This window comes from Mustelus asterias, chromosome 6 (assembly GCF_964213995.1).
Source record: "Mustelus asterias chromosome 6, sMusAst1.hap1.1, whole genome shotgun sequence".
Lineage (NCBI taxonomy): Eukaryota > Metazoa > Chordata > Chondrichthyes > Carcharhiniformes > Triakidae > Mustelus > Mustelus asterias.
The window spans coordinates 87262189-87287312 of record NC_135806.1 but is presented as its reverse complement, the minus strand read 5'-3'; the positions used below and the strand labels follow the sequence as shown (position 1 = coordinate 87287312).

At 41.8% G+C, this 25124-nt stretch overlaps 1 protein-coding gene across 3 annotated transcripts in view; it reads right to left on the bottom strand.

The window, feature by feature from the left end:
• fbxl17 (F-box and leucine-rich repeat protein 17) overlaps positions 1-25124 on the bottom strand; it is a 745649-nt gene that overhangs the window by 194765 nt on the left and 525760 nt on the right. For all 3 annotated transcript variants that reach the window (XM_078214702.1, XM_078214700.1, XM_078214701.1), the window contains exon 8: positions 20624-20700. In XM_078214702.1, the coding sequence (XP_078070828.1) occupies positions 20624-20700 (77 nt within the window). The remainder of the gene's footprint in view (positions 1-20623; positions 20701-25124) is intronic.

The following is a 25124-nucleotide window of genomic DNA, read 5'->3' as shown; positions in this document are numbered from 1 at the left end:
ATTACCCTATTATCCCATTGAACCACCCAACACCACCCCCCCCCCCCCCACCAGACTATCCCCTCCCCTCTAATTCCTGACTGACCACCCAACCCCCAAACTATCCCCTCACTGCCCGACTGACCATCCGACACCTCACCCATCTTATCCCCCATGCCTACCTGACTGACCATCTGATCCCCATCCACCTCCTACCCAACTCTCCCACCATCTCATTCGCTCCACCTGACTACCTGATTCACCAAGCCACCCCTCCCTCCACCCACTTACCTTACACAGTTACCTTCTCTCCCGTGAGTGTGGCTGTGACCTTTAGAACTTCGCTGGTCTACATCAGCTAGTGCTGTACAAAGGGGGCCTAGCTTCAGTTCCCCCAAAATTGCTGCCCTGCACAGAAGAGACTCGAGGAGTAGCTGCGCTGCACATTTCTCATCAGGCCTGGGTCGGAGGTGCAGCCGTGAAATGTGTAGCTCCAGACTAAGCCAAGTGAAAAAAAGAGTTGAATGGCAATCCAACGGTGATTGCCACTGTGCAGAAGATTCGACCCTTGCTTCACAATGCGTCACTTGGATTACTTAAGGTGTTACACAGTTGCTTGCACTTTTCACTCAGGTCCCAGGTGCCCTGTTTCCACCACTGTGATGTTATCAGTTGTCAGTAACTTGCCAAACAAAATGTAAAAAACCTGAACATGCAAGAGAAAATCTAACTCATGGCAGATGCTGTTACCTGTCCTGCTACATGTAATTATGGCCAAGTGTGCTTTGATACATTTATGAAAAATCTTTACAATACACTGGTCAAACCATATCATACAATGTTCTAACTTTCACAAAAGTATAGGGAAAAAGAGATATTTAAGCTTGATAGTCTGTAAAGAAACAAGAGTATAGAATGGTGGCATAAAGTAAACCTAGAATTTTACTTGAGAATAAAACAGGAAATTTGAATCACAACATAACAAGTTAACTTTGTGAATAGTACATTCAAAACACCCAGATATTTGGAAGAATTTCTTTACACAAACAATGATAGTTTTTAAGAATAACCCAGCTGATATGGCAGTGGAGGTAAAAGCACTAGATGAGAAAACGAGATTGAAAACTGCAAGATTGGAAAGGGAGCTTTATCCTTGGCTTTTCTTATGTTTTATTTGCATATTGGTCTAAGTACAGCATTCAATCAATAGTCAATTATGTAGCTCTCACAGCATTAATTCAAAAGCTTAGCTGATATAACACTATATTAAGCAAAAACCATGATTAGTCAAGTAAAAATGGTCTCAGAAGCTCAGATAGTCTTGCTTTCCCACGGTTCCGATCATCTGAGTTTTGGGATATTCCAAAACTGGAGAAAGAAGAGATTTCATTTTAAATGCCAAGAACAGAATGCTATATTTAAAAGGAAAAGCAATCTATAGCAGTCCTCAGCTGTCAAAATGAAAACAGTGCACTGAGTATATTCAGATTTGCTTGCACTTAAAGAAATGCAAAACTTGGCCAACAACCAGTCTGGCCTTTTCTAAATAAAGCACTCGATGGCATTCTAACAATTACGATATCAATGTACTTTTTAGGTTAAAGACGTAAGAATTATATTTCGAAAGGGATTTATTCAGTACTCAGTAAGGTCACAATGGGTGAGCAAACCAGAGCAATGAGCGTAAATATAAGCAAAATACTGCAGGTGCTGGAGACCTGAAATAAAGAGAGAAAGTTCTGGAAAATCTCAGCAGCCTGCCAGCATCTGTGGCGTGAGAAACAGAGTTAACCTTTTGAGTCCAGTACGACTCTTTTCTTGGCACTTTCTGTATTCATATCAATGAGTCCCTCACAGAGATGAAAGCCAACTAAGAAATGACTTCAGTGTGTCATGAAATTCAAACTGCAGCCACTTGCCTGGGAGTGTGGCAATGGATGTTGTGTTACCAAAATAAAAGTAAATCCCTGCCTGCCTGATCTTGAGATATAGATTACATTCAGTATTTGCTTGCTTTAATTGTTATGCTGGTAACAAGAACTGTGGATACAATTTACTCTCTTGAAATCTGTCAGCATCATTAACTAAAAACAAACCCATTTCCTCAACAGGACTGAAAAGACCCAAGGCTCACTTGGGTCCAACTATTTTGCTACCTTCACAGTTCTCATCGGGTCATATTCCAAAGGGTTCCAAATAAGATGCCCCTTATTTGTACTTTAATATTTTCTAAAAACAGGGCAGTGACATATTCACCATGTCATGATGGCCATGAAGGACACAAGAGATCATCGATAGATCTCCCCGTGGGCATCATGGAATACAAGCTTCCTTATTGAGGGTTCGGAGGCTTGCAAAATGAGAAGCAGACAGCAGGGGCATATAAACCTGTGGCTCAACCCGGACCGACATTGTAGATCCCAAGGTGTAAACTGTCTAGCTGTAAGCCGCAGGTGTGGCCCTTCTCTTTGATACACAATAAAAGGTCTTTGGTGATGGGAAACTGGCATCTGGCTGAATTACTACATACCATGTAGTATAATTAATTTATACACCAAACAAGATCATCTTCCTGATCTTTGTTAACCTTTCATATTTAAACAAACTTTGACTTCCCTCTTTAATTCAAATGTGGATTATTTGAGAAAAGCCAGCACAATTTGTTCAGGACAAATTGTTTTTAACTAAAGCCTTTTGATAAGGTAACCGAGAAGATTAATGAGAGTAATGCGGTTGCTGTGGAGTATATGAATGTCCAAAAGGTATTTGATGAAATGCCACAGATCAGGCTTGTTGAGATGCAGATAAAGCCCATGAAATAAAAGGGACAGTGGCAAGCATGGGTACAAAGTTGGTTGAGTAACAGGAAAGAGAGAAGTGGTGAATGATTGGTTTCAGATTTGGGAAGGTAAAGAGTGGGGTTCCTCAGGATTGGCACTAGGACCACTGCTTTTCCCGATATCCATTTATGACCGAGATTTGGGCGCGCAAGGCACAATTTCAAAATGCGCATAAGACATTTGGAAACATTTTGAACTGTAAGACGGATGGTGATATGCTTCAAGAGGACATAAACAGGTGCTGGATTGGTGAACAAATGGCAGATAAAATTTAATGCGGAGAAGTGTGAAGTAATTTGTATTGGTAGGACAGTGGGGGGTGGCAATATAAAACAAAGGATGCAAATGAGGGTGTAGAAGCAGAGGGAGCTGCGGGTATATGTATATAAATCACTGAAGGTGGTAGGGCAGTTTGAGAAAGTGGTTAATAAGGTGTATGGGATCCAGGGTTTAATAAATAGAGGTGTCAAATATAAGAGCAGGAAGTGAGGATGGATCTTTGTAAAACACTAGTTTGGCCTCAACATGTGTCCAATTCTGAGCAGTACATTTTCGAAAGGATGTGAAGGCATTGGAGAGGATGTAGAAAAGATTCACGAGAATGGATCTAGGGATGATGAAAGTTCAATTACTTGGATAGATTGGCAAAGCTAGGGCTGGCCTCCTTACAGAAAAGAAGGTTGAGAGGAGATTTGATAGACAGAGTCAAAATCATGACGGGTCTAGACATAACGGATAGGTGGAAATTGTTCCCATTGGTGGAAGAGTTGAGAATCAAAGGAGACTGATTTAATGTGATTGACAAAGGAATAAGAGAAAACACCTTTTTTCACACACACCGAGTGTTAGGATCTGGAATGGACTGCCTGAGAGTGTGATGGATGCAGATTCAATGGAAGCTTTCACAAGGGGATTGGATAATTACCTGAAGAGAAAAGAATTGTAGAATTACAAGGAAAAGATGGACAGTGGGGGGGGGAGGGAGGGGGTGGGACTAGCTTAGGAGCTCTTATAGAGAGCCAGCATGGACAAAATGGACTGAACGGCCTGTTTCTCTACTGTAACCATTTTATGATTCTTTCTTTTTTCCATGCTTCACTCTTTCATTTCCTTTCATCCTTCAGTTCAAATGATTGCTAATTTGTGCAATTGGTAGGAAAGCCTCCAAATTTATTACATTTAAATTGAAAAATGGCCTCAGCAGCCAGATCACCATTTTGGGTGGGTGGGTGGGTGGGGCGGGAGCCTCGCTAGAGGGCAGCTGGGACTGGAGCTGATACTCGAAAGGCCGGCAGGACCTCTAAACCTGGCATGGAACCTTGTTGCCTGGTCTGCTGCTAAGCAGTTATCTCCAGACAGCTAACCCTTCCACCTCTCCCCATCCAACCTCCTGGGGTTAGGGATGAAATCAAGGAACTGGCATGCCAACCAGTGGTGCCACCTACTTATATGCCCTTCCCCATTCAGGCTGAACTAAAAGCCAAATGTTTTGACGTGACCCAGCAGCTGACTCAGTATCAAATTCAGTCACAGCTCACAAGCTGGTTGTCACCTTATCTTTTCAGTCAAAACACTTGAATGGCATGAAAAACCATGCAGGTGAAATAAGGTTCCTACTAAAGGAACAAACATTAAAATGATTTGGTATAATTTATTAACATATGCCAACATAATTTATTAAAAGAATAGGAAAATACATAAAAGTCAGAAATTTGTATACATGTAAGAAAATAGAGTAATTGCAGTGCTAGGGATAGAAAATTGCAGGGAGCATCACTAAGGCTACTCTCGCACACCTTCTTTTAAAAAGCAGTGTTCCAGCTGGTGCGGCTGACTGGAAGAATTCTGAGAGAAAAGCAGAAGCAATCATATATAATTTTTATATTACATGGGCACTGTGGACACTGTTGCTGATGCAGGATACCAGTGACTCTAACATGAACAATCTGCCACATCCTAAAAAGGTAATAATCAGAAGTCTAGCCTTTTGCACTATTCTGCAAGGAGGAGATAGCTGAACAAACTGCAGCAACAGAGGCTGAATCTGTTTACAAATCAGCATGTGCTACAGTGTGAAACATAATACACTGATTACCATGTCAATCACTGCTGCTGACTTGGAGAATGGGAAGAGGGGCCTGATTTCAGACTTTGTTCCCTAATTATTGCAAAAAAATTAATAAGCATTTAAAATCTGTTGTCTGAATACATTATGCATAGCTTTATAAAATAACACTTCCATATTTTTATACTGCTACTGACACTCAGTGAATCGACTGAATGTAATACACAGCACCACAGATCAAATCCATTTTTAACTGTAAGTCATTGACAAGGCAATGAAATCGGAAAAGTTTAAAAAGCCTAAAAAAAACCAACACTCTCCATTTTCAATCAAAATACAATCAATGTATTATGACGTCAGATACATGCTTTTCAATGCATCTCCACGTGAATACAAAAAAATGCTTTTGTTGAAGTATTTCTGAACAGAAAATCCTGGAACTCCATGGAAATGAATAAAAAAATGAATTAGAGTGGAAAATCAAAAAGACAGTGACACAATTACATATACGATTGCTATCCACTTTGTCAGCCGCACACGATGACTCCAAACTAATTCATTTGACACACTATCTCCCTAAAGCTGAAGTAAAGCTCACTTTCTTCCAAGTCCTTGTAAATGATAACATCCTTTCTGAAGGAGAGAAGTGGCATAATCAACCGCTAATCTCCATGCAATTTTCATCCTCTGAGCTGCATTCTGCTTTCATCCAACCCTTCTGGAAATTGAGGTACCTCTTTCCTTTCAGTTTTGTGCAAACGAAAAGCCTGAGTTTTCAGGGTTTTCCACTGTACAAATAGTTTTTTCTGTTACACATCTACTTCCACAGAACAAGCACCTGAAATGTTGTTTAACAACAACAATTTGTACTTGAATAGCATCTTTAATGTAATAAAATATCTCGCGGCACTTCACAAAACTGTTATGATGCAAAATTTGACACTGAGCCACATAAGGCCATGTTAGCACACATGGCCAAAAGTTTGATTAAAGTGACAAGTTTGAAGGAGTGCCTTAAAGGACAAAAGCATGAGAGGGAGGCGGAGACGTGTTGAAAGGGAATTTCAGAGCTTAGGTTCTGGACTACCAAAAGTACGGCCACTGGTGAAGCAATTAAAATCGGGGACACTGAAGAGTCCAGAATTAGGGGAGTGGACATATCTTAAAAGGTTTTGGTTCTGGGGAAGATTACAGAGAGGGAGGGAGGAGGCCATGGAGGGATTTGAAAACAACACAGAGTACTTTCTTTAAAATATTGCTTGAAAGGGAGTCAGTGTTGGTCATCATTCACAAGGGTGATGGGTGATCGGGACTGGTGCAAGTAAGGGCACAAGCAGCAGAGTTTCGGATGATTCAATTTTGTGGAGAATAAAATGTGTTAGACTCTTGAATAGTCAAGTCTGAACATAACAAAGGCTTGGATGATGGTTGGTATGGACAAATATACGTTGCTTCAGTGATGGCGTCGAAATGTGGTCAAAAATTCACTTTGGTGAAATATGAAACTGAAGTTGAACAGTCTGCTTCGGCTTCAGACAGTTGCCAAGGAGAGGAATGAAGTCAGTCGCCAGGGGAAAAAAGATAGGAAATGGGGAAGGTAAAGGTTGTAATGGGGATTGAAGAAAGCATTTAACTGAAGAAAATTTCTGCTCATCCAGCACTGGATGCTAGCCAGGCAATTTGATAATTTGTCACTTTGATCACAGCCTTTTTGATTAGGAATTAAATAAAACAGTCCAAGTTTTTATCCCTTAAAAGTAATATGAAAAATATTTATGAACATTAGTATCACTGGAGTGGTACATCAGAACAGACTGTGCAAAATATTACATGTCAACTGACACTGCATATACAGGGCCAATGTAAAAGCAGTTTGTTGTTTATGCTCACTTGCAATCTAGTGATTATCCCAAATTCAATTCACTTAAACTGACAGGAAAAAAAGACTTACATCCCTGCACTTGATTATATTTAGGAGGAAATTATGCTTCAGTGGTACAGAACCTCTGAGACCCATCTGGAGCTGTGCATTCAGTTTTAGACACCACACCTCAGGAAGGATATATTGGTGATGCAGTGCAGATTCATAGGAACGATATCAAACCTTTGAGTGTTCACTTAAAGCTTACATAAACTTCTATTCCCTAATAATACAAGGCGGAGGGATGGTCTAGGCAAGGTGTTTAAAATGTTAAAAGTTCTGTTAATGCAGAGAAACTATATTCCTTGATGACGGAATCGAGGAGGAGGCGGGAATAATGCTAACGTAAGAGTTAGGACATTTAGGAGGGAATCAGGAAGCATTTCTCTCCACAGCTGAATAGTGGAATTTTCTCCCCCAAAAGACTGTAGTTGGTGGGATAATTTGAGCTTTCAAGATTGAAATTACTGGATGATTGATTGGTAAGAATATCAAGGATCTGGAGTTAAAACAAGTTGAGGTGCAGGTCAGCCATGATCTAATGAATGGTACAGCAGACTTGAGGGGTCAAATGGCCTCTTTCTGTTCATAATTTCATCAGGCCAAAATAGATCCAAAAAAAAAATCCAAATCCAAAGTGAAAAAGACAGAGTGCTATACCACTGCAAAACTCAGTCTCTTCCTTGGTGTACTATCATGCTTTTTAAATCACAATGATAGCTGCAAGTATGTTGAATCTAAAGGATGCACTGCAAGCAAACACCAGTCACTTTGACAGTACCTCTCTCCACTGTGACCTCAACCACCGAGAGGAACAATGTTGCGGGAGCACCATCACCTTCAAATCTCACTCCAAGTCACGTATGAACGTGACTTGGACAAATATTGCATATTTCCTTCACCAGTGCTGGATCAGAATCCTGAAACACTCCATCTCACACCACTGTGAGATATCCTTTGCCACAAGGACTACCGTTTTGCTAAGAAATAGAACCCACCCCCACCTTTCCAGGGTAACTAGGGGTGGACAATAAATGCGACCTGTGTTGCCAACATTCTGTGGATCAAACAAAAGGAGTTGGTATTTTAAAACCATTTTAGCAGATAACATTGTGACAGTATTTATTCAGCACCTGATCTAATGCCACCATCAAAACAGACATGTATTCACCGCACAAAAATAAATATATTTTAAAACCAATACATATCACCTGAAAATATAGTGAACAAATTTAATTGGGGAAACCATCTGAACTCCTGATTAACATTAAATCTTTATTTTGAAATGACTGGTGATTGATTTACTCAGCTAATGATCAAAATTACCTGTCAAATAGCTGATAAATTGCTTGTCAATCAATCCTAATCTGCAGACAGCATCTTCCAGGAAACGTTCTCTCTGTTAGTCATAATACTATTGAGAGTTTAAGAGTAGATTACAGTAATATTAGCGAAGTACCCACACCAAAAAAATCCTACATAGAAATATATATTTTTTAACTTTTATTTCTTTTACAACATTATTATTTTCACATCCTCGTAGCTGCTATTATCTCTCACCTATACATGTGAATTAACTTAAGAAAAAAATTAACATACGTTTTCTACCCATATTTACAGAATGAATCCACTTGCCTCCATCGCAACTGATTTATCTTGAATTCTCATGATTTGGGCCACCTCAATAAAAGCCGGAATTCTCTGAGCTCGCTCGCAGCTGGGATTCTCCGTCCCGCTGCAGTGAATGAAAATTTGGCTGAGCACCAAATTTTTCGTTCTCGCTTGCAGTTGGGGGGGGGGGGGGGGGGGGGGGGGGGGGTTGCCCCATGACATTGGAGAATTCCGGTCAAAATCAGTTTGTGATGAGGGAAAGGGTATTGGAAAGTCTGTTTCCCCTGTGAGTAATTTTCCATTAAGGTTTCACCTGATTATACCTTCACAAGAACAGGTTTAAGGTTTTCATGCACAATAGTAAAATATTGTAGCTGCTGGCAATCTGAAATGAGAACAGAAAATGCTGGAAATACTCAGCGCATTAGGCACCATGTGTGGAGCAAGAAGCAGAATTAACCTTTCAGCTTGATGGCCTTTTTACTGTTTCTCCTTTCACAGAAGCTGCTTGATTTGCTGAGTAGTTCCAGCATTTCTGTTTTATTGAAGGTTTTCATGTGATACGAGCAGCTGAAAATTGTCGGTGGTTGAAGGTTGCACACCAAAACTGTGAAACTATTGGTCGCACTCTTACCTCTAAATCTGAAAGTTGTGAGTTGAAGTACCACTCCAGAGACTTGAGCATAAAATCTAGGCTGATTCTCCAATTTGGTACTGAGTTGCCATCTTTCAGATGAGATATTAAACCAACAGCCCATCCACTCTTCCAGGTGGGCATAAAAGATCCCATAGCTTTGTTTTGAGGAAGTATAGGGGAATTATCTCAATGTCCTGGCCAATATTTAGCCCTCAATCAGCACCATTGGAAAAACAGATCATCTGATCATGATCACATTTCTGTTGTGGGAGCTTGCTGTGTACAGATTGGCTGCCGGGTTTCAAACATTACAACGGTGACTACCCTTCAAAAGTGCTTATTTGGCTGTTCAGCGATTTAGGATGTCTAGAGATTCTGAAAGGCACGACATAAATGCAGGTTTTTCTTTAACTTTTCCAGTGTCAGCAATGGAATAAACACCAAATAACCTTTCTCCCAAAACAGTTAGCTTCCTGATAACTAATGGAAACATTTCATTTCTTTAAAATCCAAAATTAAATACTTGTGAGATGTTCAGAAAATTCACAAATGATACAACAGTCAGCTACAATGGCTCAAGTATATACTGGCGTGGGTTTTGTGAGCAGGAGTGGGAAGTTGTGTTGCTTAGGCAGTATGCAATCTTTTAAAATCACAGTGTGCGCCTTTTTCCTGAGCAGGATCTTCCCTGCCCAGAAACTAGCTTGATTTGGGGGCAGCACGGTGGCACAGTGGTTAGCACTGCTGCCTCACAGCGCCGGGGACCTGGGTTCAATTCCAGCCTCAGGTCACTGTCTGTGTGGAGTTTGTACGTTCTCCCCGTGTCTGCGTGGGTTTCTTCCGGGTGCTCCGGTTTCCTCCCACAGTCCAAAGATGTGCGGGTTAGGTTGATTGGCCGTGCTAAATTGACCCCTGTGTCAGTAGATTAGCATGGTAAATATGTGGGGTTACAGGAATAGGACCTGGGTGGGATTGTGGTCAGTACAGACTTGATGGGCCAAATGGCCTCCTTCTGCACTGTAGGGATTCTTCTACGATGGTCAGGCTTGGGTCCTTATCACATTGGGGAGATTCCCAGGAGGCCATAACCCAGGACCAGCTGGAAGCCTCCTGGTTGTGGTATCCCCAAGAGGATTTAATCCCTGATCCTGGGGTAACCAATAGCAGGCAGGGAAACTTGGTAAACTTGGCAGGATGGGAGGAAGCACTCTGATCCGTTTTTCATCTATTCAACCTTGGGATGCGAGTGTTGAGGGCAAGGTTGCCGATCTGCAATTATCCTTGAGAAGGTTTTGGACAGTCACCTTCTTGAACCTCTACAGTGCGTGTAGTGTAGATACACCCACAGTGCTGTTAAGGAGTTCTTGATCCACAAGCTGTGCTGTAAAAGCAATACACTCTTTCCTTTAGCTGCTACATTTCCGGGGGCCCAGGAAACTTGGCTGGCCAGGGCTAAAACTGGAGCTCGGGCCAGATCTGTGACATGACGCCTCATAATGATAGTTAAATAAACAATCGTTAAATGTTGGTTCAAAATGATGGGAAATCTCAGCAGGTCTGACAGCATCTATGGAGAGAGAACAGAGCTAACAACTGCTCTGATGAAGGGCCATCCAGGCTCAAAACATTAGCTCTACTCTCTCTCCACAGAAGCTGTCAGACCTAAGATTTTCCAGCATTTTCTGTTTTTGTTTCAGATTCCAGCATCTGCAGTAATTTGCTTTCATTTAAATGTTGGTTGAGCATCCATCCCCTCCCTCCCCCACCTCATCCAACCCATCCACCCTCTCTACCCATAACTTTAAAATCAAAAATGGCCAGGTTGGAGGCGATTTAGGTTTGATTCGTCTGATCAAAACCGCACACCGAGTTAAAGTTCTCCCCTATGTCTTTTTGATCAGATATTAACATTGATAGCCTCATTTTTAAACACTACTTTCCTTTCTCTGCAGTGCATCATTGTAATGAACAGCTTGCACACCTAAACTGGCATGGGGTCTTGACATATAAACAGCGCTCTGTCCAAGTATTGCCTTATGCGCTATTCACAACTTCATAATATATGAGGTGTGGACAATAAAATCAGGAGTCGTAGAAAAACACTGTCAGCATCTGGAAAGACAAACGGCCAGATAAGGTTTTATGTAGAGACCATTGTTGGAATTCAATGCTGAATGATCTGCCCTCAAAAGCTGTCTCTACTTTTTCAGATGCCGATGAACCTGCAATGGATTTACAGTATTTTTATTTTATATTGCCAGCATTTGCAATCCTATATTGTGATGGCAGGGAATCTTTTTGCAATTGATAAAAATAACCCAGTAAGACAGCAGGTCCTATATCAGGAAACCAATATTCCTCCAGAGGCTCTATTCCTTCACACAAACGCCATAGCAACAGCAAAAATGTATTTTAAAACAATAAGCCTCTGGGGCATTTCAAATATTTTCGATACAGTACTAGATAGCTTTTAGTGAATTTATTCTTGGGTTTTAGATGGTTGGTTTAATTTGCTTGAGTGATGGCCAGTATCCTTCACAAAGTTGCATAAACTTAAACTTTATCTGACATTTTCCTTAATCTTTCCTTACGTGTAAACTTCTGCTCATCTCTAACTCATCTATTCCGTATGTCTTACTCCTTTTCGTACATCTGTCACTTCATGTTTCACACACTGCGGGCTGAATTTTCAGGTCTCCCTGAAATCAAGAGCGGAGGTGGGTGGAGTGTGGGGCAAAATTTCTGGCAGCGGCCAGCCTGTCAGTTCAGAACACTGTTCCTGACACCGGCCATTTTGGGGACGGGGGAAGAGAGGGAGAGGGGGTGGTGGCCTGGGAAAGCTGCCTGCCCTCACGAGGCAGGCAGAGAGTCAACCTTATTAAAGCCACATTTAGAAGGCCAATTTCCGATACGATGGTGGGGGGGGGGGGGGGGGGGGGGTGTGTGTGTGTGTGTGTGTGTGTGTTCTGGAGAAGATCAATTGCTTGGAAGCAGATACCCAAAGACAGGCAGGTGCACCAATACACTTGCAGGAACACCTGGAGGCCCGTCCTTCCTGACTAGGCAGGGGTACAGCCAAATATAACACTGTAGGAAGGCCATTCATTGACCCTACCCCTGGATCCAACCCCACCCACCCCCCTTCTCCCATCACAGTGGCTGCCCGGCTGCTTTTTAATTTGTTTTACAGTGATCGAGAGGGCACCTTCTTGCTTAAGCGCTCCCCCAGTTACTTATCTTGTGCTGAAGTTTCTGAGGCTGGAAGGCCTCCGATTAACCCTCCAGCTTTGAAAAGTCATTGTTCTTAATTAAACATGGAACTCACCTCTATACCAATTAAGGGCACAGCTATGTGAAAATCCTTAATTAGTTTGTCCCTGGAGGCATGTTTCTGACCCAAAAACAAATCCAGCTCCTATTTCCCGCCTCTATGGTAAACAGTCAGGCCTGTCTCTTTGTACTTAATTCTGTCTTGTTTATTTTTTGTATATCTTGCATTTCCATTATTCCAGTCATAGTGGATTTGAGGTAGACTCAGACTCCAAGGGTTACACTTTCATTGGCCCTTGGCAGCAGGGCCTGAACAGAAGAGTGAAATGCAGGAGCTTATCTGCAGCTCCCGGATAAGTTCCTGCCTCCACAAATTATACAGGAGTCACACGACAGCAGGAATAATTAACTATCCACACACACACAGCAAAAAATCAATTAAGCCTGCTACGGTCACTCTCCTGAAGCCACCCAGATATTCAATCTGGTGCATGGATCCCCCCCATCACATCAGGAATCCATCCATAAATCCATCCTAGCGGCAGGGCAGGCAGACACTAGAGCTGGTGACACCAATCCATTTGGAAGCCTCTACTCCAAATATAGGTCACAACCGTGGCAGCGCCCATTACTGTTGGGCCATTTCTCCTGTTTTATAATAGCTCTAACTCTTCTGACCTTCTTACTTACTTAATCTGTGGCTGGTGAGCAGGAGAACCTGGCGAGCACCTATGCACCTCCCTAAATATTTCTGCAGCTCCCATCTCTGACAGTGACTGCTGGAAAGGTTTCTATTGACCTTCCAGACCTTCTATTGACCTTCCAGGCTCTCCTTAACTGGGTGGGACTCTTGTAGGAGCCCACTAACTGGCTGTCCTTCTACAAAGTTACCCATTAGATCTTGCCATCAGCATTTTGGGTTCCCAATGCACATTTCATTCTGATGGCAAGGTCAGGACACCAATGAGAATTTGGCCTCAAACTTCTCACAGCCACAGAAATCACATTATCCCTCTGGATGCAATTACTCCATTCTTCTTTCACTTATATTTCTTGTCATCTCACTTCTCCACTGGTTTTACCTCTGTTGTTTCTCTCTTTGCTTTACTCATCTATGTTTCTCTCCGCCTACTCTTCTCTCATTTCCTTTTCACTTGCCCAATTTATCCTTTTTTATGTTTTGCTACTTGTCAAACCTCTTAAAAATATTATATGTTTCAGGCGAGACCAATTCTCATTCTTCCAGACACTAGCCAATATAGGCCTAGCCCACTCTATTTCTCCTTATAGGACAGTCCTTTCATCCCAAGAGTCAGTCTAATGAACCTTTGCTGTACTCTCTCAAACAGGTAAAGGCCCCTTGTTAGGTAAGGAGACCAAAACTGTGCACAGTACTCTTGGTACTTCTTTTACCAAGACTATACATTATTGCAGTTAGATCTCTTTACTCTTAGACTCCAATCCCTTTGTAACAAAGGGTAACATACCATTTATCTGCTTAATTGCTTGCTGTTCTTCCATGTTAACTTTCAGTGACTTGTGTACAAGGACACTCAAGTCCCACCGAATGCCAACATTTCCTAGTGTCTCATCTTTTTAAAATATATTTTATTTTTCTAACCTAAGTGGATAACTTTGTCCTTCTCGACATTATATTCCATCTGTCGTGCTCTTATCCCTGACTTAATTTGTCTATATCTCTTTGCAGTCTCTTTGTGCCCTCGTTGCATCTTGTTTTCCTAATAAATTTCGCATTGGCAGCAAACTTGGTTGCATTTCACTCGATCCCTTCACTTAAGGCACTGATATAAATTGCAAATAGCTGACCCACAAGTGCTGATCCTTCCAATATTCCACTAGTTAGAATCTGCCATCTCAAAAAAGACTTCTTTATTCCTACTTGGTTTTCTGGCCACTAACCGGTTCTCAATCTATGCAAATACATACATCCAATCCCAAGAGCCCTAATTTTGTGTGATAACTGGTGTGTAACACCTTATTGGATTTTTTTTGAGAATCCAAATAAACTCCATTCACTGGCTTCCCTTAGTACCTGCTAGCTTCAACTTAACAATGTTAATCGATTTGCCAAACATGACTTTCCTTTTGTAAATCAGTCTAAGCTTATTTATTAGTGTCAAAAGTAGGCTTACATTAACACTGCAATGAAGTTACTGTGAAAATCCACTAGTAGCCACAATCTAGCGTCTGTTTGGGTACACTGAGGGAGAATTTAAGCATGGCCAATGCACCTAACCAGCTCGTCTTTTGGACTGTGGGAGGAAAATGGAGCATCCAGAGGAAACCCACGCAGACACGGGGAGAGCGTTCCAAAGATGTGCAGGTTAGGTTGATTGGCCATGCTAAATTGACCCTAGTGTCAGGGGGATTAGCAGGGTAAATATGTGGGGTTACGGGAATAGAGCCTGGGTGGAACTGTGGTCGATGCAGACTCGATGGGCCAAATGGCCGCCTTCTGCACTGTAGGGATTCTATAATTCTATGAACATGCAGACTCTGCACAGACAGTAAGTGGCCCAAGCTGGGAATTGAACCTGGGTCACTGGCGCTGTGAGGCACCAGTGCTAACCACTGAGCAAGCATGCCGCCCACGAAATCCTCAATTACTCTGCATAATCATATTATGATTTTCTAACTGGCCTCTCATCGCCCCTAATAATTGTTTCTATTGTTTCTCTGCAAGACAAGAATGTCCCTAGCACAAGTATAGGCTTAATCTGAACTTCATTCATGACACTGATGCAATTCCAACCTGCATTAAATGTTTGTCTGAATATGCACATGCATGATGTTATAGGCAGCAGTTCACACCTTTGCTACTCAAGTCAACATAAAGACCTCAGCTGTTGTCCTCCCAGGGAGACACCGAACAACAGTCATGCATGTCGCAAAGGAAGAGAAAGGAAATGCTCAAGAGTTACCTCTGGTGAAAACCAGCTTTAACAACAACATGCATTTATAGAGCACCTTGAAAATCACAGAACATCCCATCATGCTTCAGAGCAGCAATATGAAGCAAAATTTGACACTAAACTATAATGGGCAATATTAGGGCAGAGCTAAGTTTTAAAGCGTGTTGGAAAGGATGAAAGGGGGTGAAGTGGAGAGTCTTAGGGAGGGAATTTCAGAGTTAGGGCCTTGGTATCTGAAGATATGACCATCAATAGTGGAGGAATTAAAATCAGAAATGCGTGAGAGGCCAGCATTTGAATAGTGTAGATATGTGTAGCTTTTAGGACAGCAGGCGATTACAAGATAAGAAATGTTGAGGCCATGTGAATGAGGACATGGGTAGCAGAGTCTGGATGAATTCAAATTTATGGAGGGTAAAATGTGGAAGGCTGAATTGAAGTGCATTGGACAAGTCAAGCCCAGAGGTGAAAAAAACATGGATGAGGGTTTAGGGAGCTGATGAACTGAGATGCAATGGAGTCAGTTGATTGTATGAAGGTGGAAATAGGCAGTCCTGGTAGGTGCCGGAGACATGCAATTGGAAGCTTTTCCTGGGGGGCCAAATGCGACATTGAGCAATCTGGTTCAGCCTCAGAGAGTTACCAGGGAGAAAGATGGAATTGGGAGCTCTGGGGAAACTATGGAGCAGAATCTCTAATGGAATCCAAAGAAAATGCTGTGTTTTTTAAGTGGAGAATAACAGAATAACAAAGGCCTTATAGCTGGTGATGGATTTACCATTGCCTGCAAATAAAAAGGAAGCGAGAAGGAAAAATACATTAAATTATGTACATTTGTGTATATATGTATGCATTCTTCCAGTGGAATCTTGTTAAGTTGAAATATGATGCCAGCCATTTGGAGGATCTGGTGTCAAAGTCGTTTTCTATAAAATTACAATGCTTAATCAGGAGGCCGAGGAAGGTGCAGAATTTGATTTAAATAACTAAAAATGTGTGCTGAATTTCACTAAGGTCTCGGAATTGCAACCACAAAATGCTTCTCGTTTGGTGGGGGAAGAAGTAAAAAGAGAGAATGTAGGAACAATGACCAACTTCACTGTAAAACGTTTAGCTGAGTAACCCTTGGCTACATTTGACAATGTATTAGGTTTTTTTTCTTTGTTAGTGTCTCATTTTTACTGAACATTGTAGAAATAAGAAATGAAAATTAATATTAAAGCTTTGCTTAATCAGTGACGTGACCAACTGCAACTTGAATAGATTGTAGGCAAAATATAATGTAAAAAGAACTGCAAAAATCAATCTTTTAAACGTACTGTATTTCAAACCTTGAAAAAGTAAAATGTGTTGTGATCTCCCACTGGACCGCTACTGCTTACAGAGTGCTGTCAGAAGGAAGAATGCGCACTCCAAAGGTGCCAATCAAAATTAGTTAAAAGGTTATGCTGTTTTAATTGGTCTTCGTTAACTTCCAATTAGCAAGCTCCGAGCTCAAACAAACTGTGTTTTTCAAAACAACAGGGGTGATTTTGAACCCACACTCTGCGTCTGCGGGAATGATGGCGCGTGCTCAAAATCCGGAGAGCGTGGTTCGCGTTGGCGAGTTTCCACATTCCAATCTTACCGGTCCCTCACCAGTCGAGTGGTGCGAAACATGCTGCGGGACCACAGAAAGCTCATTTTAATACATTAGCATGTCATTGGTGAGAGGACTTCCCCTTCTCACTGGCGGACGGGGGAGCAGGAGTTTTTTTTTAAAAAATCCCCTGCCAGAAATGGCTACTGGGGGGAAGGGGGGGGTTGGGGGAGGGGTGGTGAAGTGGTAGTGCAGGTGAGTGCTGGCTTAGACTGTGGGGGCAGGGGAGAGAAGGGGCCAATGATTGGGGGATGAGTGTGGAAAAGTGACCTCCATGTTGGGTTGGAGGGTGAGAATTGCTCAGGATCGAATCGGGGGTGGCCTTTAAAGATGGCGCCAATCTCTGAGCAGCGGGGTTTTGCTAGCGTGCTGAGGCCCCGCCTCCCTGAATAACACCGTGAAACACGCCCCTTGAATTTTTTTTGGCAGAATTTTGTAAGATCAGGAGAGAAACACACCAAATTTCTCACCGGAAACAACACTGCCATTTTTTTGGTAAGAATTCGTCCAATAACTTGTAGTTTAACAGCTGAAAGACTGGATGTTGACGAATGATTTTTTTTAGACGACTATATGGTTGAACCAAATGAATTAGATGGTCACTTGCGAGGCACAAATGTGACTTGCCACTTGTCAGACCAAGCCTGATATTGACCAGGACTTGTTGCATTTGGACATGGACTGCTTCAGTATCTGAGGAGCTGCAAATGGTGCTGAACAACATTGAAAAGTTGGAAGCAGTGGAGGTCCAGAGGAACTTGGATAAACGATGACACAAACTAGCCTTGTATTTCCCAGAATTTAGGAAGTCAAAAAGTGATTTGATCACAGTTTTCATGATATTAATGGGAACTGATAGGGTAGCTTGAAGGCAAGTATTTCTGCTGGTTGGAGAGTGTAGGTCCAGAAGACAACCTAAAAGTTAGAAAGGTCTTCCAGCCGTGAAGTTAAGGTACACTTTTACACTTAAAGGATGGTAGAAATTTGGAACTCTCTTTTGTAAAAGACAGTCAATTGTACGTCAATTGTTAATTTTAAATACAAGCTTGACACATTTTTGTTTACAGGAGGTATTAAGGGATATGGGGCAAAAGCAAGTATATAGACGTGAGCCATTAATCAGTCATGATCTCACTGACTAATGAAAAGGTTCAAGCAGTCAAATGCTTTATGCTGTTTGTATGTTCCTAATAGCTGTCTGAATAACCATCATCGACTGAGCATCCCAAGCACCATTTGTTTTTCCTGACGGGAAGCATGGCAGACCTGATCACATACACCTGATCCACCAGTAAACACTTACAAACCTAAAATATAAATTATGAGAAAAATGATTATAAATTAAATCTAATACAACTGTTTGCACATGGGTGCAGAAGACAAAGAGGATACTGTAGCCAAGATTTTTTTATACCTCAATAGATTTCCATCATCTAACTGCTTTTTGCTGAAATATATCCAAAGGTCTTGTCAAATAAACTTATGAACATGAATAGTGAGACAAAAGCAGAGAAAGGGGAAGAGAAAAATCTATTTTTCTAATATTATGGCAGGCTGACTGATCTCCTCTGTGCTGCAACTATTCTACGATAATATACCTGTACCTGGATTGTCCTATGGCTGACCCAGAGGCAGTGAGGCATATAATCTGAATAGCTGAAAGCCACTAACTCACTAACCCAAAGGGAACAGTTATGATATTGAAAAATACTGCATTAGGGTTACAACATCATTGGGCAGAAAATGCAAATGGTGGCCAGAGCACGGATCCCCAAGTCCCATCCCCGTTTCCATCTCTGCTGATTTTCAGCTGAGCAAAAGATGGGATGGGACAAGAACCTCACACCAGGTAGTTGAGAAGTTGTCGGCACCATTTTGGAAGTGGGTGTTTCAGAATTACTACAGTTTTCACGAAGATGGCTGCGTTTTGAAAGCCTTCCCAAATCACACCAGGTGAGCGGAGACATGACTATGGATTGGAGAAGGGAACAGACTTGGTGAGTATGGGCGGAATTTTTGCCCATAAAAAACAAATGTCATAATGGTGAGAATATCGGAGCGATGTGCGCCGGTCTGTCAGGCGCAGTCTGGGCTGCAATCATCCCACATTTAAGTCATTTGTTTTCAGAGAGTTGTGAGTTGCGTGCCTGTTTGAGGGGATGGAGGGGTGGAGCCTAAACATGCCAGTGAGCTGAGCTGCAAAGCACTCGGGCACCATTTTGGAAGGGTGCCCTGATCTCTCACTGCATTGGGAGACCCCCTCCCTCCCCCCATGGACATCAAGACCCCCATTGTTGCATGTTTCCCCACCCTCTCACCAACAAAGTTCACTGGCATCGGGGCCCTTCCAATGGGTACACCCCACGTGCTCCCCCACCCCCATCATGACCTCTGATGCTCCTCTTCATACCCCACCGCTGCATAACTCGCCTGCATAGCCCCCCGTCATAGAACCACTCAGGCCCCAGCTCTGGCACTGCCCCTGGCAGTGCCCAACTGACACTGCCAGTGTCTGGTGGACAGTGCCAGAGCACCTGGTGGACAGTGCCAGAGTACCTGGTGGGCACTGCCATTTGGAGACCAGTTGTGATTCTCGTCAGTCTCAAGCCAAGCTCAAAGATTAGAAGACTCTGGAGCTGGGAGAATCCAGCACTGAATGGGATATGCATTTTTAAATGCTACTTTAAATGTGCCAATCGGCCTTGTGCCCTTTCTGGGAGCTATCCAGTTTGCACCATTGAAAGGGACTGGAACGATTGCAAACTGTTTGGCACCGGGCACAAAACCAATTTTTGGGCCTGCACGCTATTTTCCAGGATCAGCGCAATCTGCGCCAGGTGCAACGAGATTGGAAAATCACCCCGTGTTGCCTCTTCACGGTTCATCATGAAATGCAATAGCCTGAATATCTATGTTTGCTGAAATGTATGATAACAGTGCTGTAATTGCAAAAGGTTTGTGACCATTAAGTAATGCAGTTGCCAAGTTGTTATGTGTGACAACTGGCAAGCTGTCAAAGTGAAAGAATAGCATTGTCTAAGTGGACAAATCTTTGGAATTGATCGTCAACTGGATTATATTGTATTTTACAAGTTCAGACACATGCACAAATTGGGCATCTAAAACGTACTTTTGCAGAAACGTCAAAATCACTCTTCAGTAGGGTTCACATTACAGATTGTTAAGGGGAGCACTTCCAAGATAATTTTGCAAACCAGATGGACTAACAGTGGGGCGAGTGTAACAGAATGTTGGTCATGGATGTGGCTCGTTGTAAAATTACTCCTGCATCTCAAATTTTCTGTGATGTGTCCTTGCTTGCTTATATTGCAAGATAAGGAAATAACTTTCTAAAATTCTTCAAAAAGGAATATGAGAATCTTCAAACAGATTAACCAGATTCCACTTTCTTTGATTTGAGGGGGAAAGAGGTTTTTCTAAAAAAAAAATCAGTGAAATCGATTGGTATCATTTAAAATTGTCCACTGGTAACACCCTAGACTTTGGTAAATTTGTACAAGTTAACATGCAGTTTAAATGAAGCATAAAATGATTGGATATTCTGAAGATTTGAAAAAATCCAGTTTCAGCAAAAGATGCCCCAGCTTTTTATGATTACTTTTGAGAGGCCTCAATGCCCCGTACATTCGATGTCCTTATAATCTCAGGTTTGCAGACATAGACATATCCCAAAGGCAGCAGTGATAAACAGCAGCAGTAATACACACCGTAATCAGTAATCTTACAGGACACCAGGTACAGCTCCTTCAGGCTTTGTCCTTCCTTAGCTACGAATTCCACACATCTGCAAAAAAAACAAAACAAGATGCTCTGTTTAATACAAATTGGAGTCAAAGGTTTAAAATTGTTAAGTAAACGAGATCTATCATCACAATATCTGCCTGCAACAGACGGGATAAACGCAATGCCAAATCCACCCCATCACAAAACATTGTATCAATTTTAAGAAATCAGTGCTTTGTAGTTTTATGTCACCAACTGGTAAGACATCATTTTTAGGCATGATTCCCCACAGGATATGTTTTCCTATATTGCCTCTCAATGGAAGGGATTAAAAGAAAATAGAGTGAATTTGTATAGGTTACTCTTGCATCTAACCTGGCCAATCAAGAGCTGTAATGACAAGGGCTTCGGTGCAGGTTGCCTGTTCAACTCTGCAGCATAAATTAGGAGTTCATGAAAATTAAATATGATAGGATAGAAAATAGAACACATTTTTAAAAAAAGACTTGCATTATTTTAGTGCCTTCCAGAACCTCAAGGTGACTTGAAGCGCACTACAGCCAACAAAATACTTCAACACTATTGTCATATAGGAAATGTAACAACTAACTCAGGCATAGCAACTCACACAAACAGCGATGTGATAATGCCCAGATAATCTGCTTTTTTGTGATGTCTGATTGAGGGATGGATTTTGGCCAGAACATCGGAGATAACTTCCCAGGTCTTTTTCAAAATAGTGCCATGGGATCTTTATGTCAATCTGAGAGCGCAGATTGGGCTATAGTTTAACATCTTCTCCAACACACCTCCAACATAAAGTCATACAGTATAAAAGGGACTCTTCAGCCCATCGATTCTACACCAACCAAACTACAATAAATCTACACTAATTCCATTTTCCAGCACTTGGCCCATAGCCTTGAATGTTATGACATTTCAAGTGCTCGCCCACGTACTTTTTAAAGGTTGTGAGTTTTCCCACTTCTGTCACCCTCAGCCTTCTTTGCTCCAAAGAAAATAACCTGAGCCTATCCAGCCTCTCTTCATAGCTCAACACTCCCTCAGTACTGCACAGGAGTGTCAGCCTGGACCTTTGTGCTGTGGTCTCTACACATGTGAGGAAGGGGCAAAGCTCCGAAAGCTCGTGCTACCAAATAAACCTGTTGGATTTTAACCTGGTGTTGTGAGACTGCTTACTGTGCCTACCCCAGTCCAACGCCGGCAACTCCACATCATGTCTTTACAATTGGGCCACAACCTTCTGATTCAGTGTTAAGACTGCTCCCAACTGAGCCACAGTTGTTGTTTTAAATTAATCCAAATACTGGCGGAAAGTTTAAATGATAGGCAAAGAATGGAAAATCACAATGAAAACATCAATTTAAGTCTTGGTGAGCAAATTAATCACTGCATCTTGAAATTGATAAATGGTTGTGTTTACATTTGGACTGTACATTAAATTGTTCAAGGTTGACATCACAGTGGCTATAGTTTAAATGGTTTTATTTAGCACAGCAGGAATTAATACAGGCAGTTAAATGGTAGCTTACAATGTATATTATGTTTGCCTTTATTGTACTTTGGGTGGAAATTACCAATTTTCCTGTATCTCTTGCTCACATAGAATTGTATACCTGTCCGGTGTACTCCTTGATCCTTCTAAGCTGAGACCCAAACCCGGAGGATATACACCAAAAACTAGAACTGTAGAAAAATCTTCTAAACTCCCTTTCTATCATGGGCCCAGCACCCCTTATCTTGTTTTTAGCCATAGCACAGCACTTTTTGTACTTGTTTTCTCATTGTAAATTCGTGAAAAGTCCTATGAACCTTAAAGCCAACATGAGTTCCAACTGTAGACAGAACCAAGATTCAATATGCTTCTTCTCTCTAATTCTAATAAATGAGAAGTGATACTGAATTAATAAAACTGTAAACTAGCAAACTTATTAAACTAGATTCTAGCAAAGCTTAATACTAATAGTAAATGGAAATTATTACATTCTGCCCTCTCTCCTTTCCTTCTCTGTGTACAGTATGCTTTGTCTGTATAGCACACAAGCAACAATACTTTTCACTGTATACTAATACATGTGACAATAATAAATCAAAGTTCTGGTCCTCACATTACAGGAAATATGTGATCGTACTCGAAAGATACACAGAAGATATACAAAGGTGTTACCAGGACTGGAGAATTTTAGCACTAAGGAAAGATTGGATATTCTGGGGTTCTTTGCAACAGAGGGGGTTGAGGCAAAATCTAATTGAGTTGTATAAAATTAAGGGGATAAAGTGGAGAGGAAGGACCCATTTCCCTTAACAGAGAGGTCAATAACCAGTGAGTCTAGATTTCAAGAAATTGGCATAACGACGAGAGGAGAGTTGAGGATAGTAGTTAAGAGCTCACCTCCTTAAAGGCTGGTAGAAGCAGAAACCATCATGACATTTAAGCAGTACTTGGATTTTACTCAGAATGCAGTAAGGGTGGCGCAGTGGTCAGCACTGCTGCCTGAAAGTGCCAGGGACCCAGGTCCTTCTGGCCTTGGGTGACTGTGTGGAGTTTGCTCGTTCTCCCTGTGTCTGCATGGGTTTCCTTCAGGTGCTCTGGTTTCCTCCCACAATCCAAAGATCTGCAGGTTAGGTGGATTGCCCATGCTAAATTGTCCCTTAGTGTCTCAAGATGAATAGGCTAAGCAAATTGATGGAAGGGACACATGTTTATTCTATCTGTGCTCTCCTCAAGCTCCAACAAAGATGTGTTATTTCTGTTCACTATCTTCCCTAAATGCTTCACTTGAGACCTTTCATATTTAAGTGGCACCAGCCATGACTTGATACTGCTGCCATTGATGGTGCTGATTAAAACAGAAGGGACCTGGCTTTGACAGCTGGACAACATCAGAGTCTCATGTTTTTGTAAGTTGCCGTCAGGTCCCCAATTACAAGGAAGTATGTGACACTGGATTTCCCTATTCTTCTTTGCTAGGAATTGTAATTCTCTGATGTCCACACTGTGTTGACTAAGAGCAGTGGAACCAGTCAACTTAAACAGCAGGAAACAGTGGACAGAAATTATGCTTTTCTGTTTTAACTCTACTCCCCGGGAACCCCTGATGAAAATATAGAAAGGCCATTAATGGCACTGCAGTGCAACAATTAACCCAACCATAGAGTGCTGCATTGAGTCAAAGGAGCACACTGCATCAGAGGGAGTCACAGCCATACTGCACAGCGCTCTGCCAGACAACACCTTGAATACTGTGTCCATTTCTCATCATTGAAAAACAAGGGAAGGCATTCAAATGCTAGACCAGTGCTTTTGCTTCCCAAACCATTTTCCAATGTGACTCCATTTTAACACTTGGAAATTAAAGTGACCCCAGATGGCAGCAAAAATAAATTAGCAATAAAGCAGCATAGTAACATTCAGTATAAAATGATTACAATTTGCATATTGATCAACATTTAATAAATACATCATACATCAAAGGAAAAAACTCCTTGGTGGGAGTAATTTACAGGCCCCCGAGCAATACTTCCAAAATGGGGCATAGTATAAACCAAGAAATAATGAAGGCTTATGAGAAGCTACAGTAATCATGCGTGATTTTTGACTGGATTAATCAAATTGGCAAGGGTAGCCTCGAGGGAGATTTCATAGAGTGTTTCTTAGAGCAATATATCATAGAGCCAACCAGGGAGCAAGCTATTTTAGATTTAGTATAATGTAACGAACAAGGGTTGATAAATAGTCTTGTCGTTAAGGATCCTCTTGGAAAGAGTGATCACAGCATGCTAGAATTTCATCTTCAGATTGTGCGGGAAAAGATAGAGTGCCATACTAGAGTTTTCGTATTGGGCAAAGGTAATTATACAGGCCTGAGGAAAGAGTTGGCCCAAGTAGACTGGGCACAATAATTGAGGGTAGGACAATTGGGGAACACTGGCGGATGTTCAGGGAAATAGTAAATCAATCTCAATTAAAGTATATTCCTGAGAGAAAGAGGAATTATAAAAGGAAGAAAACGTTCCATGGTTAAACAAGGAAGTCAAAAGGTATAAAGGAACACAGGTCACAGATCACTGAAAGTGGCAACGCAGGTGGAGAAGGTAGTCAAGAAGGCATGCGGCATGCTTGCCTTCATCGGCCGGGGCATTGAGTTTAAAAATTGGCAAGTCATGTTGCAGCTTTATAGAGCCTTAGTTAGGTCGCACTTGGAATGAAGTGTTCAATTCTGGTCGCCACAGTACCAGGAAGATGTGGAGGCTTTGGAGAGGGTACAGAAAAGATTTACCAGGATGTTGCCTGGTATGGAGGGCATTAGCTATGAAGAGCGGTTAGAGAAACTTGGTTTGTTCTAACTGGAACGACGGAGGTTGAGGGGCGACCTGATAGAAGCCTATAAGATTATGAGAGGCATGGACAAAGTGGATAGTCAGAAGCTTTTTCCCAGGGTGGAAGAGTCAATTACTAGGGGG